Raw genomic sequence first — 23,426 nt, forward strand, 5'->3', positions numbered from 1 at the left:
ATGACGCTGATACCTTTTTAAGAGTTCACAAATTAAAATCATTTCTTAATAAAATCAATGATCACGCCAGGCAAATTAATAATACTATCATAACATATGCCCAAATCATAACAATCAATGACAATTAGCATAGAGAGAAGGACAGACACATGTACTATAAAAAAAATGTAATCAAATGTTTATAATAGAGATTTTAGTTGTCAGCTGATAATATAAGAATTCTTTGAAAAAAAAAACTGATATTATAAGAATTAGTTGAATGAAGTTTTACCATTATCAATTTTTTTTGGGTAATATTACTATTATCATTATCCTTTTTTTTGTGTGTTTGAATTCAAAATTCAAAGTTAATATGAGGGTTGATTTATTCTGTGTGAATTCAAAATAAATTGAATGCATTTATAACTTGTTATTTTGAATCTCAATTAAAAGGAATTTGCTTTAAACCTTTTCTTTTAAGTGATGCTTTAACTTCTTTTTTTTTACAATAATAAGTAATCTCATTTAAGATTAAGAAATGATGGTATAATTTTTCTTTTCAAACTTGCCACATATATACTTTTAAATGTTACTTTGGTTATAAAAAAAAATTGTTGCAAATATTTTGAAGTTTTAATGTGGGAGATTTGTTTGACATTATAGATACCTTGTAGAACCAAAAAAATAGCTGCAAGTTTTTTTTTTTGAATAAAAATAGCTGCAAGTTTAGTTGCATCACATTTCATTTTTTTTTTTTATAAAACAACTTTAGGCTACTTGGACTTCGGAAACTTCACCACAATCAGGATAAACCTTAAGACTCTAACAACATTTACACAGATACTTATAGAGCATCTATCAAAGATCAGGTCCTCACATCGCCAACAGAAAATTGAACCCACAACCTTGCAAGTAACTTAATTTCTTACCAACTGAATCAACCTTCATTTGCTATTTGCACCACGTTCTTTTAGCTGCAAGTATATATGTTAATTTTAAATTAGAATTTTGTTTTCAAATATGTTGTGGTATTTAATATTTTTTTATTGAGAAAATTTATCAATTCTGAAGTACCAAGAGGTTTCGTTGGATATCGATAACATGCAAACAAAACTCATTCAAAAATTAATTTATTTTTTAATAAATTAATACCAAAATATGACATGAGATTAATCAATTAGATGATAGATAAATATCAAACCAAACTTCAAAGGCACCATTATGTCACACGTAAAAAAAATTAGGATAGGAATTGGCAAAATGAGGCTAAATAATTTAGCACATAAAATAGATCTCAGAGAATAAGCAATATTTCAAACAATAATATTAACAAAACTATAGTATTAGATTCACTCTTCTATCTCATTTTAAGACGTTCCATGTAAACATGACAAAAAAACAATACATTCAGGTTTGTAACACGTTTAAAATTAATTTTAATTTTATAACAAAAAATACTAATATATATATATATATATATATATATATATATATATATATATTCTTATTCACCAATATACATCTCATGCTCTCGTAATTATTGTTTCTACATTTGTAGATCAAAGGACCATGAACAAAATTTGGATTATTTTTCTTTGACTCTTTTCTCTTTCGATTGTGATCTTTGTAGATTCAATATATATCCAAACCATACTTAGACTCATCAATCTTCTCACGTGAAAGAAAAACTTCTAACCCATTTTTTTCCCACATCTTCTTATGTCTTATCAATCTTATCAAATTCAAAATCTTCACACAGTGACATGAATTTTGTTACCCTGAAAAATGCAAACAAACAAAGATAAAAAAATTAGATTAATTTAAAAAGTGAAAAAATTATATTCATAACATACATAATGATGCATCCATGGGAAAGATATATAGAGAACCGGTGTGTGTCACAGTTGACATCACATCATGAACAAACCAAACCCAAATGATTCGAATGATTATGTTCCATGATTCTTTGACTGGGTTGATCTCATAAACGTTACCTGATCTTGGTTCCATAACAACTTTTTGGAGTTTAACAGCACCATATGGAAGAAATATACAGCTAAAAATGATGAAATAAACAGAGACTATATATAGGAAAATAATAGAATAGAAAGTAAATTACATTTTGAACAAATAAAAAGTGTGATGTAAAATTGGCACTCTTCCATGATTCAATTGCTTAGAAACCGAAATATGAAATGGTAAATAGAAAATTAATAGAAATAAATTGTAATTAATGGCAAAGTCAAATATGTATTTGTGATTTATGAGGTGATGTGGATCAATGATTAAGAAATACTTTTATTTTTAGAGATGATGATGAATATGTAATTTTTTTTTGACATATTCAGAGTAACAAAATAATGGTATTCTTTGTCAAAAAAATAAAGAATGGTATTCTTAATTTTTCAATATATCAATACGTCGTTTTAGTTTTTCTTTCAAAAAATATATATTTCATTTTATTTTCGCTAAAAAATTTGTTAGTTTTTTAGTCTTCCAAAAGTTTTCATCACCATTCTTGGTATCTATTTTTTAGTCAACTCAAATTTAGTCTTCATATTTTTGAATGAGATTCTCCAGAAATGTGTAGAAAATGTCAATCTATTCTAAAAAAATAGAATTTTTTTAACAAAAACATCTATTAAGTATGAATTATTAAGCACAAAAAACATACATAATTCATCTTTAAGAATTTTTCACAAAATTGTCATATACTGTAAAAAAAAACAAAATATTCATATTATTTGACCATCACTTGATAATAAAAAAGGTCATAATATTTGATCATCATTTGATAATAATTTTTTTTTACGTATTTCATAATAACATTGATAATAAAAAAATTTGTGTATTTCATAACAAACTCGTTATTAACAAACGTTAATGGTATTGAAATAATTTGCTGATTTCATAAACTCTGTCATTATACGCGATCCCGTGCCAATTAAAACTCGTGGTATACTTGCCAAATAAGAATTCACAAAAGAACATTAAAGTGAAGATGTGTATTTTTTTTTTTTTTAAATATCAAAATATCAAAAGAACATTAAATGCTCCTTAGAATTTCAGCTTGGTTGTCCGATAAGAACCAATATTCGCAGCGACACCAAAGTTACTCATATTGTAGACCTTTCCCTCTTGCAAATCCTTTTCAAACTTGTAGATAAGAGTCCTCCGCACAGTTGCATGAATTTTGTTGCCCTGATCACACAAAAAAAAAACAATTAAAAAACAAAATAAATGGAATTCTAAGAAAATTTTAAGTGCGAAACAAAAATTAGGAATAGCCTAACCGATGCATCCATCAACACCATATCAAGTGAAAAAGGGTGAGCGTCACGATTGACATCACGAACGAACCAAGCACGGACAATTCGAACGACAATGGTCCATGATTCCTTCACTGGACTGACCTCAGAGATGTTATCAACTGATCTCGGAGCCATTGCAAGACTTACTTTTGTTATTACCAACAACAATATGTGAAAAAGAAACAAAAAAGCAGATGAAATGATCAAATATGACATGACCTTTTGATAGGCAGTAAATAACAAATTAATTATCATGGGTAGCAACCAAAAGAATAAAAACAAAAACAAAACATGATGAATTCCGATTGGCTGACAAAGTGAAATTGACACTTGTCATACAACCATTGGATCGGCCATGGAAATAATACGTCATTAAAGGAAAAAAAACGCATGGAACCTTTTGTTTACACAAAAAACGCATGGAAAAAAAACGCATGCAAGGAAACCATACACATTCTATTATTTCACAAATTATACCACACACTTCGCCTTTCTTGGAACAATACTTTTTTTTTTTGAAACGGTTCTTGGAACAATACTAAGCAAGGATATATATTTATTTTCAAAAAAATAGTTACCATATATATATATTTTGTTAAGAAAGAAGCTACCATATTTGTAAACCAAATTAAATATGCATTGAATATGGCAATAGCATGATATCATAAAAAACGGAGACAAAAAAAACAATATGGCTTGTACCAAAAAAAAATAAAATTGGAGTCCAAACAGAGTAATTGCTAAAAAAAATGGTACTGCCAATTGCTATTTTTTTCTGATTAAAAACAGTGCATACGCACCTTACACGAAAAAAATGGTACCAAATTATTGAAAACAATTTATCATATATATGGACGACATTTTTTTCGAAGATTTAAAAAATTAGTTTGATACGATGATATATAAAAGTGGTACTTTGATTTGATACGATGTACATAACGTTGATCCCATTTAAGATAAATCTTATTTCCGAAGATTAAAAAAATTTCAGAAAGAGTATACAATAATTAACTCCTTAAAAAAAAAAGTACACAATAATTTTCAAAATAATAGTTACCATATATATATTCTGTTAAGAAAGAAGCTACCATATTTGTAAACCAAATTAAATATGCATTGAATACGGCAATAGCATGATATCATAAAAAACGGAGACAAAAAAAACAATATGGCTTGTACCAAAAAAATAAAATAAAAAATATTGGAGTCCAAACAGAGTAATTGCTAAAAAAAATGGTACTGCCAATTGCTATTTTTTTCTGATTAAAAACAGTACATACGTACCTTACACGAAAAAAATGGTACCAAATTATAGAAAACAATTTATCATATATATGGACGACATTTTTTCCGGAGACTTAAAAAATTAGTTTGAAACGATGATATATAAAAGTGGTACTTTGATTTGATACGATGTACATAACGTTGATCCTATTTAAGATAAATCTTATTTCCGAAGATTAAAAAAATTTCAAAAAGAGTATACAATAATTAACTCCTTCAAAAAAAAAGTACACAATAATTAAGTTATCTCCGAGTAATTACAACAAATATCGGTAACTAATATGTAAAATTGATCGGTCAATCAGAGTCGAAATTAGAGTGGAAAAGAAAAAAAAACTTTAGCCTGGAATGAACGTATATAATAATATCGTACGTATACAACACGGTTGGATTCCTCCATAAACATAAAATACGGTTGGATTAAAATGTATATAATACATATTGTTAAGGCAAAATGCACATGTACATAAAACAATAAAACAATATTGTATATTTGATACCATTTCTTAATCAAATATTTACATAATACATAATTAAGGCAACTATCTTGATATCTTGATCAAAGGTCTAATCAAAGGTCTTATGCATTGGAAAAAAAAATTGTTTGAGGAGCATTAAATGCTAGAAGCAAAATGAGGCGCCACGTGTACTTTGCTCATAGAACTATTCTTTTGTATTATATAGAGATAGAAGTGAAGGATGAAGCAAAGATTGTGGAAAGAGTTAAATATGGAGTTGAATGCATTAATATTTTATTATTAGTTTTAATAATAGCATGAATGCATTAAATACAAATATATGGCGTTGAATAAAACATTAATATTTTTTCTCTAAAAAAATAGAACAATTTAATAATCTTTAATTAAGATATTAATTTTAATAATAGTATGAATACTTTTAAATATTTAATTAGGATGAAGGGAATAAAACATAAATAATTGTTGGGTTTATTTTTTTTTTTTAAATACACTTAAAATTTTATAGTAGCACCTTGCTCCCTTTTAGTAAATGGAAAATGAATTTTTTACCCAAAAAAATAAATAAAAGGATCCATAAAAAAAATGTCATTTGGAAGATGTTGCATGTATGACTTTTTTTTTTGAAGGTGTCGCATGTATGACTTAAATAGTAAAATTGATCAATTTTGTTAAATCTATGGAGTAGAACAGGGGCGGACCTGCTTTAGGCTGGCTGTGGCTATTGCCACACCAGTCCAGCCCCATTTTTTTTTTTTTTTCATATTTAAAGTCTAAAGTTTATATTATATATCTTAAATTTTTAAAGTCTAAAGTTTATATTATATATCTTAAATTTTTAAAGTCTAAAGTTTATATTATATATCTTAAATTTTGAAGTGTAATCAAACATGATGTATTGGCCTAGTGGTTAAGTGTGTTTTTTTCTAACTCATAGTCATGGGTTCAAGTCCTATCTTTTGTTTTTGTTATCTTTTTTTTCCTCAAAGAATGAATATAACTTACTCACAGTCATGTGTTCAAGTCCTATCTTTTGCTTTTGTCATTTTTTTTCTCAAAAAATGAATATAACTTAAGTGTAAAAAGGAACACGACATAATCGAACTCGTGACATAAAAGTTTGTATCTTACTCGTAAATAGTCAATAAAAATATATAAAGGAGTATGCTTTTTGGGTGAGATTTTCTACTTATTCATTTAAAATATTTTATCTTTTTTATAATATTATTTAAGTTTTAATTAAAAAATGTTAAATTCTACTAAAATATGAATAATATTTATTATGTTTATCGTAATTTATTTTGTTAAAATAATTTGCCACACCGATAATTTCCTTTCAGATCCGCCCCTGGAGTAGAATAAGAATTATCTAAACAACGGGATTAAATTTGAATGTTTGAAAAGTAGATTGGATTAAATTTGAATGTTTGAAAAATAGATTCACCATTTCATACCCACAAATTGTGTAACTTGAAAAAATATTAAACATATGGAAGAAGAATGATTCACCACATGTATGATTTGTCTTTTTGAGGGAATGTATGATTTATCAAATATAATAGAAAGTCTATCATGTATTTTTTATCATTTTCAATCCAAATTTATTGATTAAACCAGTTTTGTGAAAAATTTGTTGAATTTCGTTGTCTATCGATTGATTTCCATCTCAAGTATAAAGTAGGAAAAATAAAGAAAATTCAAATAAAATCACCAAAAGAAAGTATAAAAGAGAAAAATATTAAAGGTAAAATAGCATATGAATTATTTCTAGAATATAACCAAAACTTGCTCAGAAAATTTCCACAAACTGGTTTTGTGGAAATGCATATGATTTATTTCTAAATTTCCACAAATTGTTCAAAAAATTTGGGAAGCAGATGTTGTTACAAAAATAAAATAATATACGTAATTTATTTGGATTTGGATATTAGAATACATTTTTTTTACACGTGAACATCGCTTCTTTCATAGGTCTTCTCTAATTCAATAGCAGTAAGCATACACATCAGATCTAAGCATGCATAAATAGATTAGATAAAAGAACGATGAAAAAAATATTTGAAAGTTCAATATTGAATAAAATAAAAATCTAAAATGCGGATGCTTGAATAAAATAATAATAAAATGATCAAACGGGGAACCATCTTACATAAATCTTCGTTGATCTTTGTTCCGTGTGACACAACCGCGGAAATAAAAAATAAGACGGAAAAAGAAATATATTTAAAGAGAAGAAAAATGAATATGAAATAGACGTGTGGTAACGTCGAGAAAAGAATGTTGAAAACATTGTAATACTGAATGACATAAAGAGAGAATGTTGAAAACACTGTAATACTGAATGACATAAAGAGGCATATGAAAATAATGGAAGAAGGATTGCCAATATATAGAGAGAAAAACAAATCTAAAAATGTTTGTCTTGAACCCTAAATTTTATGATGCAAACACATTGACAACATTTGATTGGCTGATGGTTTACCGATTCAAATTTGATTGGCTACAATTTAAATTGTGACGCATTAGAGTAAATTGAAAATTTTGATTGGCTAATGATAGAAATCGTGTTGTTTTGGTTATGCATTTTTTTTAATAAAAAATCAATTAATGTATATAGAAAAATCAAATGTGTGATTAAATACAATTAATTACATGATTTGCTAATGTTACACATTAATAGAAAATCATGGTACTGAATTATGATAAATAAATGGCTAATTCAAATTCAAATATGAGATGACGTGGATCAATGATGAAACAATAGCCAATAAGAAACTTATATTTATATGATGAAGTGTACACATCTATATTTTTTACAACATGGCATAGCATTAAATAAGACTTAGAACATTAAAGTGACATGTGTACTCTTCAAAAAAATTAGTGCAAATATATATAATAGAGATTAGAGTAAATTGAAAATTTTGATTGGCTAATGATAGAAATCGTGTTGTTTTGGTTATGCATTTTTTTTAATAAAAAATCAATTAATGTATATAGAAAAATCAAATGTGTGATTAAATACAATTAATTACATGATTTGCTAATGTTACACATTAATAGAAAATCATGGTACTGAATTATGATAAATAAATGGCTAATTCAAATTCAAATATGAGATGACGTGGATCAATGATGAAACAATAGCCAATAAGAAACTTATATTTATATGATGAAGTGTACACATCTATATTTTTTACAACATGGCATAGCATTAAATAAGACTTAGAACATTAAAGTGACATGTGTACTCTTCAAAAAAATTAGTGCAAATATATATAATAGAGATTATTGACGGATGGAGTATATGGCTATAACTCTGTAATAAACTAATTTTACTCTTGGTTCATAAAAAAATTAGTTATTCTCATTTTTATTAAGATATACTACTCCATCAGATCACATTTATAAACAAAACACAATTTTTTCTGTTCATTGAATAACTAATGGGTCTGTTTCGTAAGGTACTTCAATTAGCTTATAGCGGATAGCTTATAAGCTCGTCTAGCTCTGTTTGGTAATGTTTTTTCACCACGAGCTTATAGCTTATTTCACGAGCTTACAAGCTATTTTTCAGACGCTATCCCAAGTAGCGTTTGAGTTTATAGCTTATAGCTTATTGTTTTTTCTTCCACTTTTACCCTTATCATTTTAATTAAAACCCACATTTACCCTTTATATATATATATATATATATATTAAAACACACTTATTATTATGTTTTCAATGCGTTTTTTTTTTTTTGACGTTATGTTTTCAATGCGTTGAACCTATTTCTTTTGTTCCTAATCTTCCAGTTCCTATGTATAAGACGTTTTCAAAGCTTTGTTCCATATATGATTTCTTTTTAACTTTTTTTTTATTCTCGTAACAATTTTTATTTCAAAATAAAATTTTATACTTTATTTTTTTTTTTTTGTAAAGTATAAAAACTGAAATGGAATAAATTTAAAATGAAACTTAAAAAAAATATTTAAAGAGCAAAAAAAATTAATAATATATAAAATATATATATTAAGAACATAATTTAATAATTTTATTGGAATTAAAAATGTCCTTTTATGTCATTTTACATTTATTAGCTAGTTGAACCACTAATTTTACCAAACACTTTAATTAGCTTATCAGCTATAAGTCATCAGTCATCAGCTATCCACTATAAGCTATAGTCATCAGCTATAAGCTATCATCTATCCGCTATTTTTACGAAACAGAGCCAATATATGTGGTTTATATATGCGACCAAATCCATTAGTGATTCAATGAACTAAAAAGTTTATTTATAAATGTGATCGGAGGGAGTACAAAAATTGAATTAATTGATTAGTGATTTTTACACATAACAATATTTTATTTGAAAAACTTTCAAATTATAACAAAATACTCAAACACTATTATCGTACAACAAATCAAGATTAGAAGAAAGATTAGGCCAAGAAACGGATTGAGTATGTGTGTGTATCACTCTATCTCCTTCATCTTTACCATGAAAACAAATTCTTGAAAACTTCACCACCGTTTAATCCTACACAATGCTCAGTCACACTTTGATCATCCTCCATTTCTTTCTCTTCACCATTTTCATTCTCCCTTCACTTTCTCTTCCTTCACAAAACATCACACTCTTTGGTGATGCTTCCTACACAGACACTGCCATTTCTCTCACAAAACAACAACTCCCTTGTCTTTCTTCTTATTCTTCAACTTCTTCTGGAATTGGAAGAGCTTTCTACCTCTATCCTGTTCGTTTTCTTGATCCTTTAACTAACTCAACCGCTTCTTTTTCATGTCATTTCTCTTTCTCAATCCTTTCTTCACCTTCTTGTCCTTCTTCTTCTGATGGCATTGCTTTTCTTATTTCTTCAACCACTGATTTCTCTTCTCTCTCTAATGGTTACATGGGCCTTCCTCATTCTGATCGAGATTCTTACTTTGCTGTTGAATTCGATACTAGTTTTGATCCTTCTCTTGGTGACATTAATGGAAACCACGTTGGTATTGATCTTGGCAGTGTTGTTTCTTTTGCTTCTGCTGATCTTTTTTCACGTCGGATTGATTTGAAAAGTGGGAAAATCATCAATGCATGGATTGAGTATAGAGATGATATGAAAATGGTTCGTGTTTGGGTTAGTTACTCTTCAACTAGACCTCCAACACCAATTATTGCTTCATTCATCGATCTTTCTGAGAGATTTAAAGAGTTTATGCATGTTGGTTTCTCTGCTTCAGATGGAAAAGGTTCAAGTATTCATCATGTTCATCATTGGCAGTTCAAAACTTTGAGTTATTCTCATTCTGTTAGTCCTATGGATAATGTAGACGAAGGTGACTGTTTCTTGTGTTATGCCAGTGATTCAACAGCATCGAAGAAAAAAGGTAAAAATTCTAGAAGGAATTTTTTTGGTGAGATAGCTCTTGGAATTGGTGGAATAACAGCTTTTGGTGTGTCTGCATTGGTATTAGGAGTTGTGATATGTGTTTTCATTAAAAGAAAAAAGGGGGGTGTAATTAGAAAGATTAGGGAAGGTCAAAGTTGTAGGTTTCAGACAAATAAAGTTCCAGTGAGGTTATCACTTTCAGAGATTACATCAGCTACAATGGGATTTAATAGAGATAGACTAGTTGGTGAAGGTGCTTCAGCAAAAGTTTATAAAGGGTCACTTCCATTTGGAGGTGATGTAGCTGTCAAGAGATTCGAAAAAATCGATGAATTGGACCGCTTACACAATCCTTTTGCAACCGAGTTCGCTACAATGGTAGGTTGCTTGCGGCACAAGAATCTGGTTCAGCTTAAAGGGTGGTGTTGTGAAGGGAATGAATTGGTTTTGGTTTATGAGTATTTACCAAATGGAAGCCTTGAGAAAGTTCTGCATAGGAATTTAAGTTCTTCATTTGTTCTTTCATGGAAACAAAGAGTTAATATAATTCTAGGTGTTGCTGCTGCTCTTACCTATCTTCATGAAGAATGTGAGAGACAAATCATTCATAGAGATGTGAAGACATGTAACATAATGCTTGATGTTGATTTCAATGCAAAGCTTGGTGATTTTGGACTAGCAGAAGTGTATGAACATAGTTCTAGTACAAGGGATGCTACTATACCAGCAGGAACAATGGGATATCTAGCACCTGAATATGTTTATTCGGGTGTTCCAACCGTGAAGACCGATGTATATAGTTTTGGTGTCGTGATAATTGAAGTCGCGACCGGGAGGAAGCCTGTTGGAGACGACGGAACTGTCATTGGTGACTATGTTTGGAGTCTGTGGGAAAAGAATAGACTCATCGAGGCGGCTGATCCGAAATTGATGGGGGAATTTGATGTAATTGAGATGGAGAGGATGTTATTGGTAGGACTTGTTTGTGTGCATCCTGATTATGAGAAGAGGCCTAGAGTTAGAGATGCAGCTAGAATGATAAAGAAAGAAGCACCACTTCCATTGTTGCCTACAACTAAACCATGGGTGAGAATTATGCCTGTTTGTCCTAATGACACACCTGAAACACAAGATGTTGTTGGTGATTGGGTTAGTAATGATGAGGCTCCTTATTTGACTCCTAGGAGCCAATTTTACTAGAATTTGATTTTGTATATACATACATTTTGAAGTCAAGGTTATTTTTAGATTTTTGTGTAATGCTTTTAGGCCATAAGAAAAAGTTATTGATTAATAACAATATCCAATTGAAATTGGCAACCAAGTCTTTTTGGTTTCTGTCATTTGTTTGTTAAGGCAGTTTTGCTGTTTTATTTAGTATTTTTACCTAAATGGTTATGATGCCTTTGGTTTAGTTGATGTAAAAATTGGACTCATAATAGGACTCATTAACTTAGGACATTGTTTCAAATTTAATGTTACAAGGAAAGTAGGGTTATGTGTCTAGCTCATATGGAATTAATGTTAGAAATTGACCTGACAATGTTACAATTTGAAAACTGAACTGAAATGTTACAATTTGAAAGAAGAAGTGTGATACAGCTATAAAGGGGTTTAGTAAACAATAATGATATTTGGACACGTCAAATTTTCCAACACTCATTCAACGCCTTATTTTCTCTTTATCTCTCTTCATATCACATTATCAATCTATCACATCATTTTCTCTTATCTCTATCTCTCTCAATGTGTATACACTTTAAGGTGTCTAAGAAACATTTTGTTTTAACAAAATATAACATATGAGATTTTGTTATATTAAAAAAAGAAAAACAAATGAAAATTTTCAGCTCCAAAGCAAACCCAAAATTCTGCCAATGACTTAATTTGCCACCCTTACCCAATTGGCATGATTCAATTAGTATGTAAAACAAATACATTGTACTGACATAAAAACCGAAATAAAAATTGTGACAGAAAATATTTGAATGACCAAAAATTTAAAGAAAAATGTTTATAGCAACTAAATTTTTTTTGAAAACTTTCTAAAGATAAAAACTTATTTAACTATTTTTTTAAAAGTCGCCATTAGTCAAATTGATCATGCCTGATATGGTATCAGATTATCAGTTTTCGACCACATGATGACAATTTTACAATTCTAGTAAATGCACAAGTCAGATTATAGTGGTGTAAAATTGATTAAGACTATTTGATTGATGTCAAGTATAATTGATTCAGCCTCAAGAATTAATTCTACTTGAAATTTGCATTTGTAGTTTTTTATTCTAAAATTAATTTCCACGCAAATTTACAGTTCAACTCACTTTTATATAAATGTATTGAAACATCAATTACTTTTAATGAAAAATACATTTAACCAAAATCAATTATCCTCACGCAAAAACCAAACAAGTATTTATGCCACTTCTCATCTTATATTACAAAGATAGAAAATTACCAAGTCAAAACCACCAAATCAACTGGAGTGAGCAGATGAAAAATCATCCTTAAAACACAACAACTAAACAATAAATTCCTAGCTACACCCAGTAAATGAAATTCTTAAAAAACAAAAATAATAATGAAGTATGTCATGCTTGTCATAGACTGGTAAAATAAATTAAGATTGCCAGGAAGCAGAAAAAGAACAAAACATAGCGGTACTGTGTCTGAATGCATGCATGCATGCATTCATAATTGCTGCTACACATTCAAAAGCAACAAAAGTTCTCTATAAGAGGCTACACCAGTTTTGCTTGCGAGTGTTGACATTTCCATATGGATGAAAAAGCAAAAGAAAAACTTTAAATGACCTCACTGTGATTCCCACTATTATTAGTGATTCAATTTTGGTCATTCATTTCGAAATTATGAAGATCCAACTGTTAAAGCTGTACTGATTTCCGATACAAAATTGATCAAAAAAATGGTAAGGATTAACATTGTATATTAATTATGCAATTGAGTACCCTAAAAAATACAGTTTTATCCAAAGTACAATTTCGATCCCCATTTTTAATCGTACGATTTGGGTCCTCATTTTCCCTAAAAAAAAAAAATATTTGGTCCCTTTTTCAAAAAAATGACAAAATCTAAGATTTTGACTATCCAATTTTTATATGTGGCAATAAATTGTGCATTCTCAATTCTTTGTATCATTTAAATTGATTTTATTTTTTTATTTGTATGTTTTGCTACAAGTTAGAACTCATTTAAACATATCATTTTTCAAAACTTTTAGCAATTAGGCTCCTCTTTTTCACAGTAGATCACCTAATTTATTGTCATGTTATATCATATTAGATGGTGAAAATTGCGTGTAGGTCAATTTTTTTTAAAACGAGAGATTAAAATTGTGCAATTAAAAATAAATATCAAAATCGCATTTTTGAACAAAATAGAGGAGCAAAATTAAACTAAAGCTTATGTTAGATATAACGTATGTTGGACTTTTATAATATGACAAACAAATGTTTGAATCCTAACTAGGGGTGGGCATGGTTCAGTTAACCATCAAAACCGAACCGAACCGAACCAAATTGTTCAAATGGTTCGGAATAACCGAACCGAACCGTTTAAAGTTTGGAAGTAACCAAACTGAACCAAAATTATGGTTCGGTTAACCATTTGCTTACCTATTAACCAAACCGAACCGAACCAAAACAAATATTTTTTATCCAATGAATAAAACTAGAATAGCTTATTTCTTCAAAATAACTTATCTTATGCAAAACAATTGATTACATCTCTTTATTAAAAAAAAAAAAGTTTATTCAAAACAACTTATTTTATGCAGGACTTCTTATTTTAAAAAACTGCTTATTCAAAACAGTTTATTTTAAAATAACTTATTTTATGCAAAATAACTTATTTTAAAAAACAGCTTATTTTTGCAAAACAACTTATCAGCTGTTTATCAAAACAACTTATTTTATACAAAACATCTTATCAATTATCATCATTGTTTGTGCGATTCACTTTTTCTTTTTGAATTTTTTTATAACCGCCAGAGTAATGTTTTCTTCTACCAAGATTTCTCTGATTCTGACCCATTCATTTTGGGCATTCAAACTGAGTGGCAATTGCAACAAATGATTAAGTTTGGGAACCGTGGTCTGCTTGCATCTGATTCACGATTTGGAACAAATAAATTAATGGTTTGTTTGTGACTTTCTCACTTAATTTTGATAAGCAGACATATATTACTTTCATTGAGTTTCTAAGAAACTAACATCAAACACATTGATAATTTCATGCAGTACCCGGTTCATAGTCTTCTAGTGTTCAACTCAGACAAGAAGGCCATTCCTGTGGCTTGGATAATAACACCAAAGTTTTCATGTTTGGATGCCCATAAATGGATGAGGACTCTGTATAATAGGGTACACTCCAAAGATCCTACTTGGAAGTTAGCTGGCTTCATAGTAGATGATCCACAATATGATGCCCATCAATTCACTTTTTTTTTTTAAATATAAGTAAAAAAATGTTGCACCAGTACTAAGTGAGCAAGTGAAGTGTGTTAAATAATGTAAATTTACATTGCTTTTTGATCATTCTGATTCTACTAAATGTGACATGAACGAGCTTATTGCATAAAATAAGTTGTTTTTATAATAAGTTGTTTCTCATAAAATAAGATGTTTTTATAATAAGTTGTTTTTTAAAAATAAGTTTCTTAAAATAAGCTGTTTTTTAAAATAAGCTGTTTTGCATAAAATAAGTTGTTTTGAATAAACTATTTTTTAAAATAAGTAGTTTTAAAATAAGTTGTTTTGAATAAGTTGTTTTTTAAAATGAGTTGTTTTGCATAAATTAAGTTGTTTTGAATAAACTATTTTTTAAAATAAGCTGTTTTAAAATAAGTTGTTTTGAATAAATTGTTTTTTAAAATGAGTTGTTTTGCATAAAATAAGCTGTTTTGAATAAGCTGTTTTTATAATAAGTTTTTTTTTTAAATAAGTTGTTTTGAATAATTTGTTTTTTTTTAAAATAAGTTGTTTTGCATAAAATAAGTTGTTTTAAAATAAGTTGTTTTGAATAAGTTATTTTTAAAAATAAGTTGTTTGTAAAATAGAAATGGTTAATGGTTCGGTTAGGTTCGGATAATTGTGGTTACTAATGGTTCAGTTCGGTTAGTGAATTGTTATCAAAATAATGGTTCGGTTCGAGAATTGGTTAAATGGTTCAGTTAATTTTGATACGGTTCGGTTCGGTTAACCGGTTCGAATTGATTTTTTGTTATTTTTGCCCACCCCTAATCCTAACTGAAAAAATTATCTAGGTGTAATATTGGATACACCTCAAATAATATCACATTTTCATTCTAATATTAGGTTGTACACCTCTGGTCACTATTATAAACAAAAATCAACATTTTAGATTCATTCATTAAATGATGTATGTGGTCTATAATAAAGATTATATACATCATTTAATTAATGAATCTAAAATGTTAATTTTTGCTTATAACATTGAGAGAGAGTGTTCTATTTCTTGATAGCATTTTCCTTTATTAATTTCAAGAGCAACACACAAATTTGATCCTACTCTATGTTTTTTTAGAGAAAAGCTAACTTATGTACTTAAAGCACAAATTAATGAACCAAATATAGTTATTTTTTGTTGAAACGTGTGCATTGAATTTATTTTTTGAATTTGTAATAAATAAAATGCACAAAATTTGACGAAATATTTTTATTTTTGAGTTGTTTTAAGAGCACAAGTTAACATGAAGTAAAAATCATTTCCATTTAAAAAAATAAATGAAAATTGTCATAAGAAAGAGATATGATATACACAAAAAAATAAACAATGGATCCAATTATTAAATAAATTCTACCTTCATTAACTATTTTTAAATTTGATTGTGTTTTTATCTCTACAAACCAAGGAAATGAAGAAAGAATTAAATGGTGATAAAAATGGATACATTTTATTTCGAGAAATGATATTTGTACAACCACTTTCTGACAATTTTTTGACAATTTTCTCTCTCATACTCACATTATACTCTTATTCTTTCTCTTCTTTTTTCTCTTTCCATTGTTTTTAACTGATGAAAAGAGAGAAAAAAAGAAGTTGTCACATGAGTTGTTACATATGGTTGTTCAAACAACACTACTCTTTTATTTCAAGTATAGAAAAAATGGATACATTTGAAAATAGAAAAATAAGATTTATAAATTGAATCTAATAATTTTCATACTAATTTTGTTCGAGTTCTCCAGAGACAGAGGACCCAGCTTCCAGTTCTTGTTCGTTTTCGTTCGTTCGTTCCTTCAGTTTTCACCAAATCAAATCAAAATCTAATCTTTCCAATGGTAATTACTTTTCTTTCATCACCAGATTCACTCTTTTCATTTTCATCATTTTAATATTAATAAACTCTTCAAATGTTACTATTAATTTGATTTTTTATTTATTTTATTACTGTTATATTGTCACATGAAATTCATTTATGTTATGGATCTAGAATAGGATAATTGTAAGGTTATTTTATACTTTCAATGCATACTCATCCTAACACTAATTATGTATTACAGTTCATAAATGTTTCTTTTTTTGAAGGGGTTAAGTGTGTCAATTTGGGTTTATTTTAATGCTTTTCATGAACAAAATCATTATTAACTGTTATAATCAAATTATTCATTTTGGCTTAAGCTGGATTAACAATTTTGCTATAATTTAGCTTCATAAGATATGCCACATTTTGATTTAGTAACCATTTTGTAGTTTTTTTAGAATATGCACAAAATTAGATAAACATGATAACCATCAAATTTGAAATGAGCTGAAGAACATGTTGCTAGGTTTTTATATGACAGCTGGCACAAGTGTTTATGTTCTGATTTTTAACAAAAATATTGGAGAACTCAATGGGGGTGTTTTATTAACTTTTAGTGATTGTGTTTTTCATCGATCACACGTGACTCGAGAGTCAAGAGCCGAGCCTACTAATGATGCATTTAGAATAGTACTGTATAGGATTGTACATATTTGGAGCTTCACTTAATCACTTTTGATTTTACAGAGTTATGAATCATTTCAGTAAGACTTTGTATACTTGTCCTTGCAGGAAGCTGTTTGTCTCACTTGCGGCGATGTAGGTTTTCCAGAGGCAATAGTTTTTTGTACTGAGTGTCAGGCTTGTGCTCTTCACAGGTGCTTATTGTTCAGTGTTCACTCCTTTTCTTTGCATCATTTGATGTTCTTATTGCAATTTTTTCGTTATCATACTTAGCTTCATGTGCCAACACCTCGAATGCTACTTATACATTCTTTGAAGTTACTATTTTAGAGTACTGAGAGTGTATAGTCTTAGGTTGAACGATCCAAAGAATAATTGGAATGATACTACTTGCCGCTTAATAGTTATAACCTTATCGCCTGTTTTAATATAACATGGAGTTATTCTTATATGTAATTGCGTTATACAAAGCTGATATATTATTTCAGATTTTAGTAAAAGTACTTTTTGAATTACGATTTGCTTCTGCAGTAGGCTTTTGTCGTCTGCATTGCTCTAGTTGTTTCTTAATATTGACATAAGGATGCTCTCAAAATTTCAATAGATACTGAAGTATGAAGGTAATGTTTGTGAGCGTTCCCATCCCATCCATTATAGTTTGGTTTGGGTGAATCAAAAGATTACTGGAGAGATAACCAACCCAATTGTGTTCATACTATCAACTTAAAACTGAATCTGTTTTATCCTCCCAATGTTTTATTAAATTTAAAATTTGCATTTATAAAGTTGCAATCTCATGTTCTATAAGTCCTTTTTTCTTTCTTTCAGGTACTGTTTAGACGGACCTGTGATTTTTACCGATGAAGTGATATGGTTTTGTGAGGACTGTGAACCAGAGGCAAAGAGATTGAAGACTAACTCTGGAAATCTGGCCAGAATTGCAATCCAATCCCGAGCAAAACTGAAATATTGCGTTAAGGGATTGAAGAAAAGCAAACAACAGAATAAAAAGGAGATGGAAGAGAAGCCATCAAAGACCCTTTCATCTAACAGTCGCTGTTCAACTGAGCTTGAGCATCCTCAATCTGATACCAGCCATAATCAAGAAAGTGAATCGAAAAATGAGTGTGGACCAGTTCCAACAGATGCAGCAAACTCCAATGTAGATCCTAAATCTGTTCAAATATCTCAAGCTACCGCCACTGATGATCTAATTATAGCATTAGAAGGTCATGTTGATGCGAAGCCTATTGCTGATCCAATCTGGAGGTATGAACTTTGTTTTGCCACCTTCATTTGAAAATCAGTGAACTTCTGTAGCTTAATGGTGATTATGATCCAAGTTGATTTTGCTGGCTAATAGGGGAAATTTGATCTTCTGCGATAAAAGTAAAACTATTGGTAGAGTCAATGGACTTCTGGCCCATTTGTCCAATATAGCATCCCCCAAAGTTCTGGACGAGATGAAATTCTTCCCGCATGTGCTTTCCGCAGATTTGCTTCCCAGATCTGAGGTGTGGCCGAATAGCTTCAAGGAGGAAGGACCAACTGATGAAAGCATTGCTCTTTATTTCTTTCCTGGGAATAGAAGGTAAGTTCTTTTAGACATATTTTACATCATGTTAAGGTGATCTTTCTTTAATTTGTATATCTATATAATATTTCCGCTACAGATTATCTATAAAGGCCTTTGACAAGCTGGTTGATGATATCATTTGCACTGAAGCTGCCGTAAGAGTTGTAACTGAAAATGCAGTGCTTTTAATTTTTCCTTCCGACTTGCTTCCAATCCGACATCAGAGTGAGCTTCATCTATTCTAGCTCTTCAGTTGAATATTTCAGTCAAATTATTTATACATCTTAGATTACGTTTTAATTTGAGTTATCCTTTGGACAGAATTTCAAACCAAGTATTACTTGTGGGGTGTCTTCAAAAAAAAGCAAACTTCACACGAGACAAATGGTGATGTCTGCTGAGAGAATGCCAAACCCGTAACTCGACATAACAGTAGTCCATTTAATATTTTGAGAAATAATAGTAGTCATAGTTTTAATGCATAGTACTCTTGTGGTAGTTATATGATATGTGCATGATAGGATGTTGGATCGAATAGTTAATATTAATTTGATCACATGATATTTGCATGATAGAATGTTGTTACTTAGTTGCATATTATTTAACCATACGTTTAGCATGGAGTTTTCCTAGTTAATTGGTAATTATTTAGGTAAGGACTATCATTCCTAACTAATCCATAGATAATTTTATGTTTCGCCGTGAATCATATGAAGCTTTTGGTGTTAGAAATTATCTGTCATTGTCATTTTCACAAGTGTTTGTTCAAATGAGTTACTACATCTCCATTGTTAAATAATACAGGGATCATTTCTAGCAACATTTGAAAGAACTAGTAGAGATCCTCTTCATTTTTCTAAAGAAGAATTGAAGAGCTCTATATACTTCTGAATGTATAGAACACATTTTTAGAATTGGAGGTGACATTAATTAAGTTTTTACACGCTCAAAAGTATAGTAATGGAGTTCTCCATTTGTTTTGCAAAATGGAGACAATCTCTCCTTGAAAGGAATGGTGCATCTAACTCTCTAAGCAACATTTAATAACTTTTTGATCGCATTGATTTGTGTATCAATACCTATATTGCCTTGTATATATTTTTGTTGTTTCGTAGATTGTCAAAAAATGATTGTTCAAATAACATACCTCATGTGTTTTTACAATGACATGTCTCATTTTTAATTGGGCAAACATCATTAAAAGGGTAAAATAGGATTATTTTTCTCCTGTCATACTGGCTCTTTTTTTTTTTTTCCTTTTAGTTTTGTATTTACTTTCTTGTAGCTCAAATTCTGTATATGATTTACACGTTAGGATTATTCACATATCAGAGTTTTTTATTCTGCATTTCTTGCTGTGGTATTTTCTTTTGAATTTTCATTATAAAGCCCATGCACTCTACGACCAGAACCCACACGCCACCCCCACTCTTCCAAGTCCTGCCAAATATCGTCTCCCTCCACTCAAATACCTATTTTGTAGATCTTCATTTTGCTGAGATAGTGAGGGGTTTGAGTTAGAATGAACCGTACCTTGAGTTGCAGTCGGATAACCTTTTTATTCAGTTGAGGATAGCGGTGTGTGAATGAACCGTTGAGAGGCGGTCATGGATTGGTAATGTGAAACTGTCAAATGGGGAACTTATGGTTGGAGGCATTATGATTCTATGGGAATCTTAAGCTTCTGACTGCTGGGGATGGTGGGATCGGGATGTGCAGTTGTAGGCTCATTGTTTAAGGTATTTGGGCCTTATCTGTAAATTAGGCCTTTGTTCGGCCCATTACATTATATCCAAAGTACTTTGAAATTTGCTCTCCACCCAGCAACTTTTGCTCGCGCCCTGCACTGCTTCCAAATATACCCTTGCGTTAGTTAAGTCACGTAGCGTGACTTAACTAACGCACGTTGTAATTCATGCGCGACTTAAGTCACGCAAGTTGTAAGCCATGCGTGACTTAAGTAATGCACCACTGGCCTATGCGCGAGTTAACTCACGCACGTTGGCCGGTGGTCAGAACTGAAGAACAAACGTTTTTTTGGTCTGTGGTCAATGTTTCAACATTCAATCCACACGTTTTCTACCAAATTTTACACGTTTTTTGACCACATTAATGGTATTTACCACCTATACTACCATTCCCACCTATAAATACCCCTTCATACTTCCCTAATTCCTCACACCATACTACTTTCTCCCCCTCATCACTCTCTCCCTCTATTTCTCTTTCTTTTTTTTCTTTTCAATATTCTCTTTGGGGTAAAAGGTGATCAATTTTCGTCGGGGTAAAGTAGTGAGTAGCCGACTTGGGGAAATGATCGACCCTTGGGATAATTTTAAACCTGTTTTTTTAACCGCAGAAACTTTTTACCGTGGATAAAAAGAACTTCTTGTGGTAAAAAAAAAACAGATTTAAATTTAGCCCAAGGGTTGATGATGTATTTTCCCCAAAAAGGCTGCTCGCTATTTTACCCCACGAAGATTGATTACTTTTTACCCCAAGGAGAAAATAAGTAGATTTAGTGAATAAGGCTGTGTTTGGTAAACAAAAAAAGCTAGCTTATAGCTTGTTGGACTAGCTTATAAGCTCGTTGGATGAAAACGTGATGTGTTTGGTAATAAGCTTTTTTCACGAGCTTATAGCTTTTTTTGAGAAGCTATTTCAAGTAGCTTTTTAGCTTATAGCTGATAGCTTTTTACATTTTCTTCCAATAATAACCTTATTATTTTATTTTTATTACTTTTGTACCCTTCTGTAAACAAAAGCAATTGTCCCACTACTCACCACTCACTCACGTTTCATTGTTTTCCTCTTCGGCCAAATTTCTTAAAGGAAGTAAATTTTTTGTCATTTTTTTTTCTCTTTTAAATCAATGTTTTTAAGATACACAAAGTCTAGTATAGTTCTTTAGATTTGTGAAATGATAATTTAGTCACTTAAATGTATATGATCGAATTTATTCTTTTTCAAATTTAGCATTATAGAATGTTTAATTTCATGTATGAAGAAGGGACCAAAGACAATACGTGACTTTCATAGATTTTGATGAATAAATATTTTCAAAGGTTATATTTTTTTTGACATAATTTTTATTTTTTTTAAAATTAAATTGTCATGTACTTTTAGGTCATTTTATATTTATAACAGCTAATATTATAGAATGTTTAATTTCATGTATGAAGAAGGGACCAAAGACAATACGTGACTTTCATAGATTTTGATGAATAAATATTTTCAAAGGTTATATTTTTTTTGACATAATTTTTATTTTTTTTTAAATTAAATTGTCATGTACTTTTAGGTCATTTTATATTTATAACAGCTAATTTTACCAAACACATTATTTTTAATTAGCGAGCTTTTCAGCTATAGGCTATCAGCTATCAGCTACCAGCTATCAGCTAGCTTTTCAGCTATCAGCTAGCTTATCAGCTATCAGCTAGCTTATGGCTTCTTTTTACCAAACAGAGCCTAAGTTCAAACTTATCATATGAATTATTGTAATGTAATTTATGAATTATTAATAAAATGAGAGATTATTTATGCCTCAATTTTGTTCCTTTGTTTTATATTTGTTGTATTTACCTTTATTTATATTTGTATTGTATTTACCTTTATTTATATTTGTATTAATTTAAAGAATAATATCGAATCAATAATTTAGAATAAAATTAAGAAAATAATTTAGATTAATGTAAACAAAATAATTTCAAAATAAAGTTAATAAAATAATTTTGAATAAAGTTAATAAAGTTAAGAAAATAACATAATTTGAATAAAGTTAATATAAACAAAATAATTTTGAATAAGTTAATAAAAATAATTTGAAAAAGTATCCTTGCGCCACTTAACTTGCGCCACGTGACTTAACTTGCACAGTAACTTACACTTGCGCAAGTTAACTAGCGCATGGGCATTTTCGGCATGGCTGCAGGGTGCGAGCAAAAGTTGCTGGGTGGAGAGCAAAATTCAAGTACTTTGGACTGGAGATGCGTTTGGTCCCGGCTCTTGTAGTCGAGTATAGGCCCCACACATCCTCATCATCTTGTGGTACAAGAGTGGTGACTTTGTGTAATTTTAAGTAGGGTGAGTACAATTTTAAGTACACTTATAACTTATAAGTGCGGTATAAGAGTCCCTTGAATATTTATTAAGAGTCCCTTTGGTAATTATATAATATGTGCATGATGGGATGTTTGGGTTTATACTAGTAGCATATTGTTTAATCATAGGTTGAGTACGAAATTTCACTAGCTAAATTGGTCATTAATTGGGGTAATACTCACTTTGGTCCCTGAATGTGTAGCAAGTAGTCACAATAGTCCTTCAATGTATCAAAATTTCAAAATAGCCCCTGATTGTCCACTTTGTTAGTCAAAATAGTCCCTAAATCTTAAATAACCCTTTAATACTCACAATAACTCTTTTGATATAAGGACTAAGATGACA

At 29.7% G+C, this 23,426-nt stretch overlaps 2 protein-coding genes and 2 long non-coding RNA genes across 4 annotated transcripts; 2 read left to right on the forward strand and 2 right to left on the reverse strand.

Moving 5' to 3' along the window:
• Positions 1-1,281: 1,281 nt before the first annotated feature.
• LOC146958311 (uncharacterized) lies at positions 1,282-2,580 on the reverse strand. The gene is made up of 2 exons (XR_015024611.1): positions 2,099-2,580; positions 1,282-1,757 (listed from the first exon to the last, which is right to left on the reverse strand). It is a non-coding gene; the product is annotated as an uncharacterized LOC146958311 (long non-coding RNA).
• A 361-nt stretch (positions 2,581-2,941) lies between these two features.
• On the reverse strand, positions 2,942-4,193 carry LOC146958312 (uncharacterized). Its single transcript, XR_015024612.1, has 2 exons — positions 3,273-4,193; positions 2,942-3,180 (listed from the first exon to the last, which is right to left on the reverse strand). It is a non-coding gene; the product is annotated as an uncharacterized LOC146958312 (long non-coding RNA).
• A 5,231-nt stretch (positions 4,194-9,424) lies between these two features.
• LOC146958313 (Concanavalin A-like lectin protein kinase family protein) lies at positions 9,425-11,771 on the forward strand. The gene has a single exon (XM_085730098.1). The coding sequence runs from the start codon at positions 9,583-9,585 to the stop codon at positions 11,626-11,628; it is 2,046 nt and encodes a 681-aa protein (XP_085586224.1). The 5' UTR covers positions 9,425-9,582; the 3' UTR covers positions 11,629-11,771.
• A 4,869-nt stretch (positions 11,772-16,640) lies between these two features.
• On the forward strand, positions 16,641-19,554 carry LOC146958314 (PHD finger-containing protein 1-like). Its single transcript, XM_085739822.1, has 6 exons — positions 16,641-16,754; positions 17,510-17,595; positions 18,230-18,670; positions 18,765-18,992; positions 19,075-19,202; positions 19,299-19,554. Exons 1-6 carry the CDS (start codon positions 16,752-16,754, stop codon positions 19,376-19,378), a joined length of 966 nt encoding a protein of 321 aa, XP_085595948.1. The 5' UTR covers positions 16,641-16,751; the 3' UTR covers positions 19,379-19,554.
• Positions 19,555-23,426: the final 3,872 nt, after the last annotated feature.

Source organism: Medicago sativa, chromosome 1, assembly GCF_051527215.1.
Source record: "Medicago sativa cultivar Bolivia chromosome 1, Bolivia_mono, whole genome shotgun sequence".
NCBI classification, from domain to species: domain Eukaryota; kingdom Viridiplantae; phylum Streptophyta; class Magnoliopsida; order Fabales; family Fabaceae; genus Medicago; species Medicago sativa.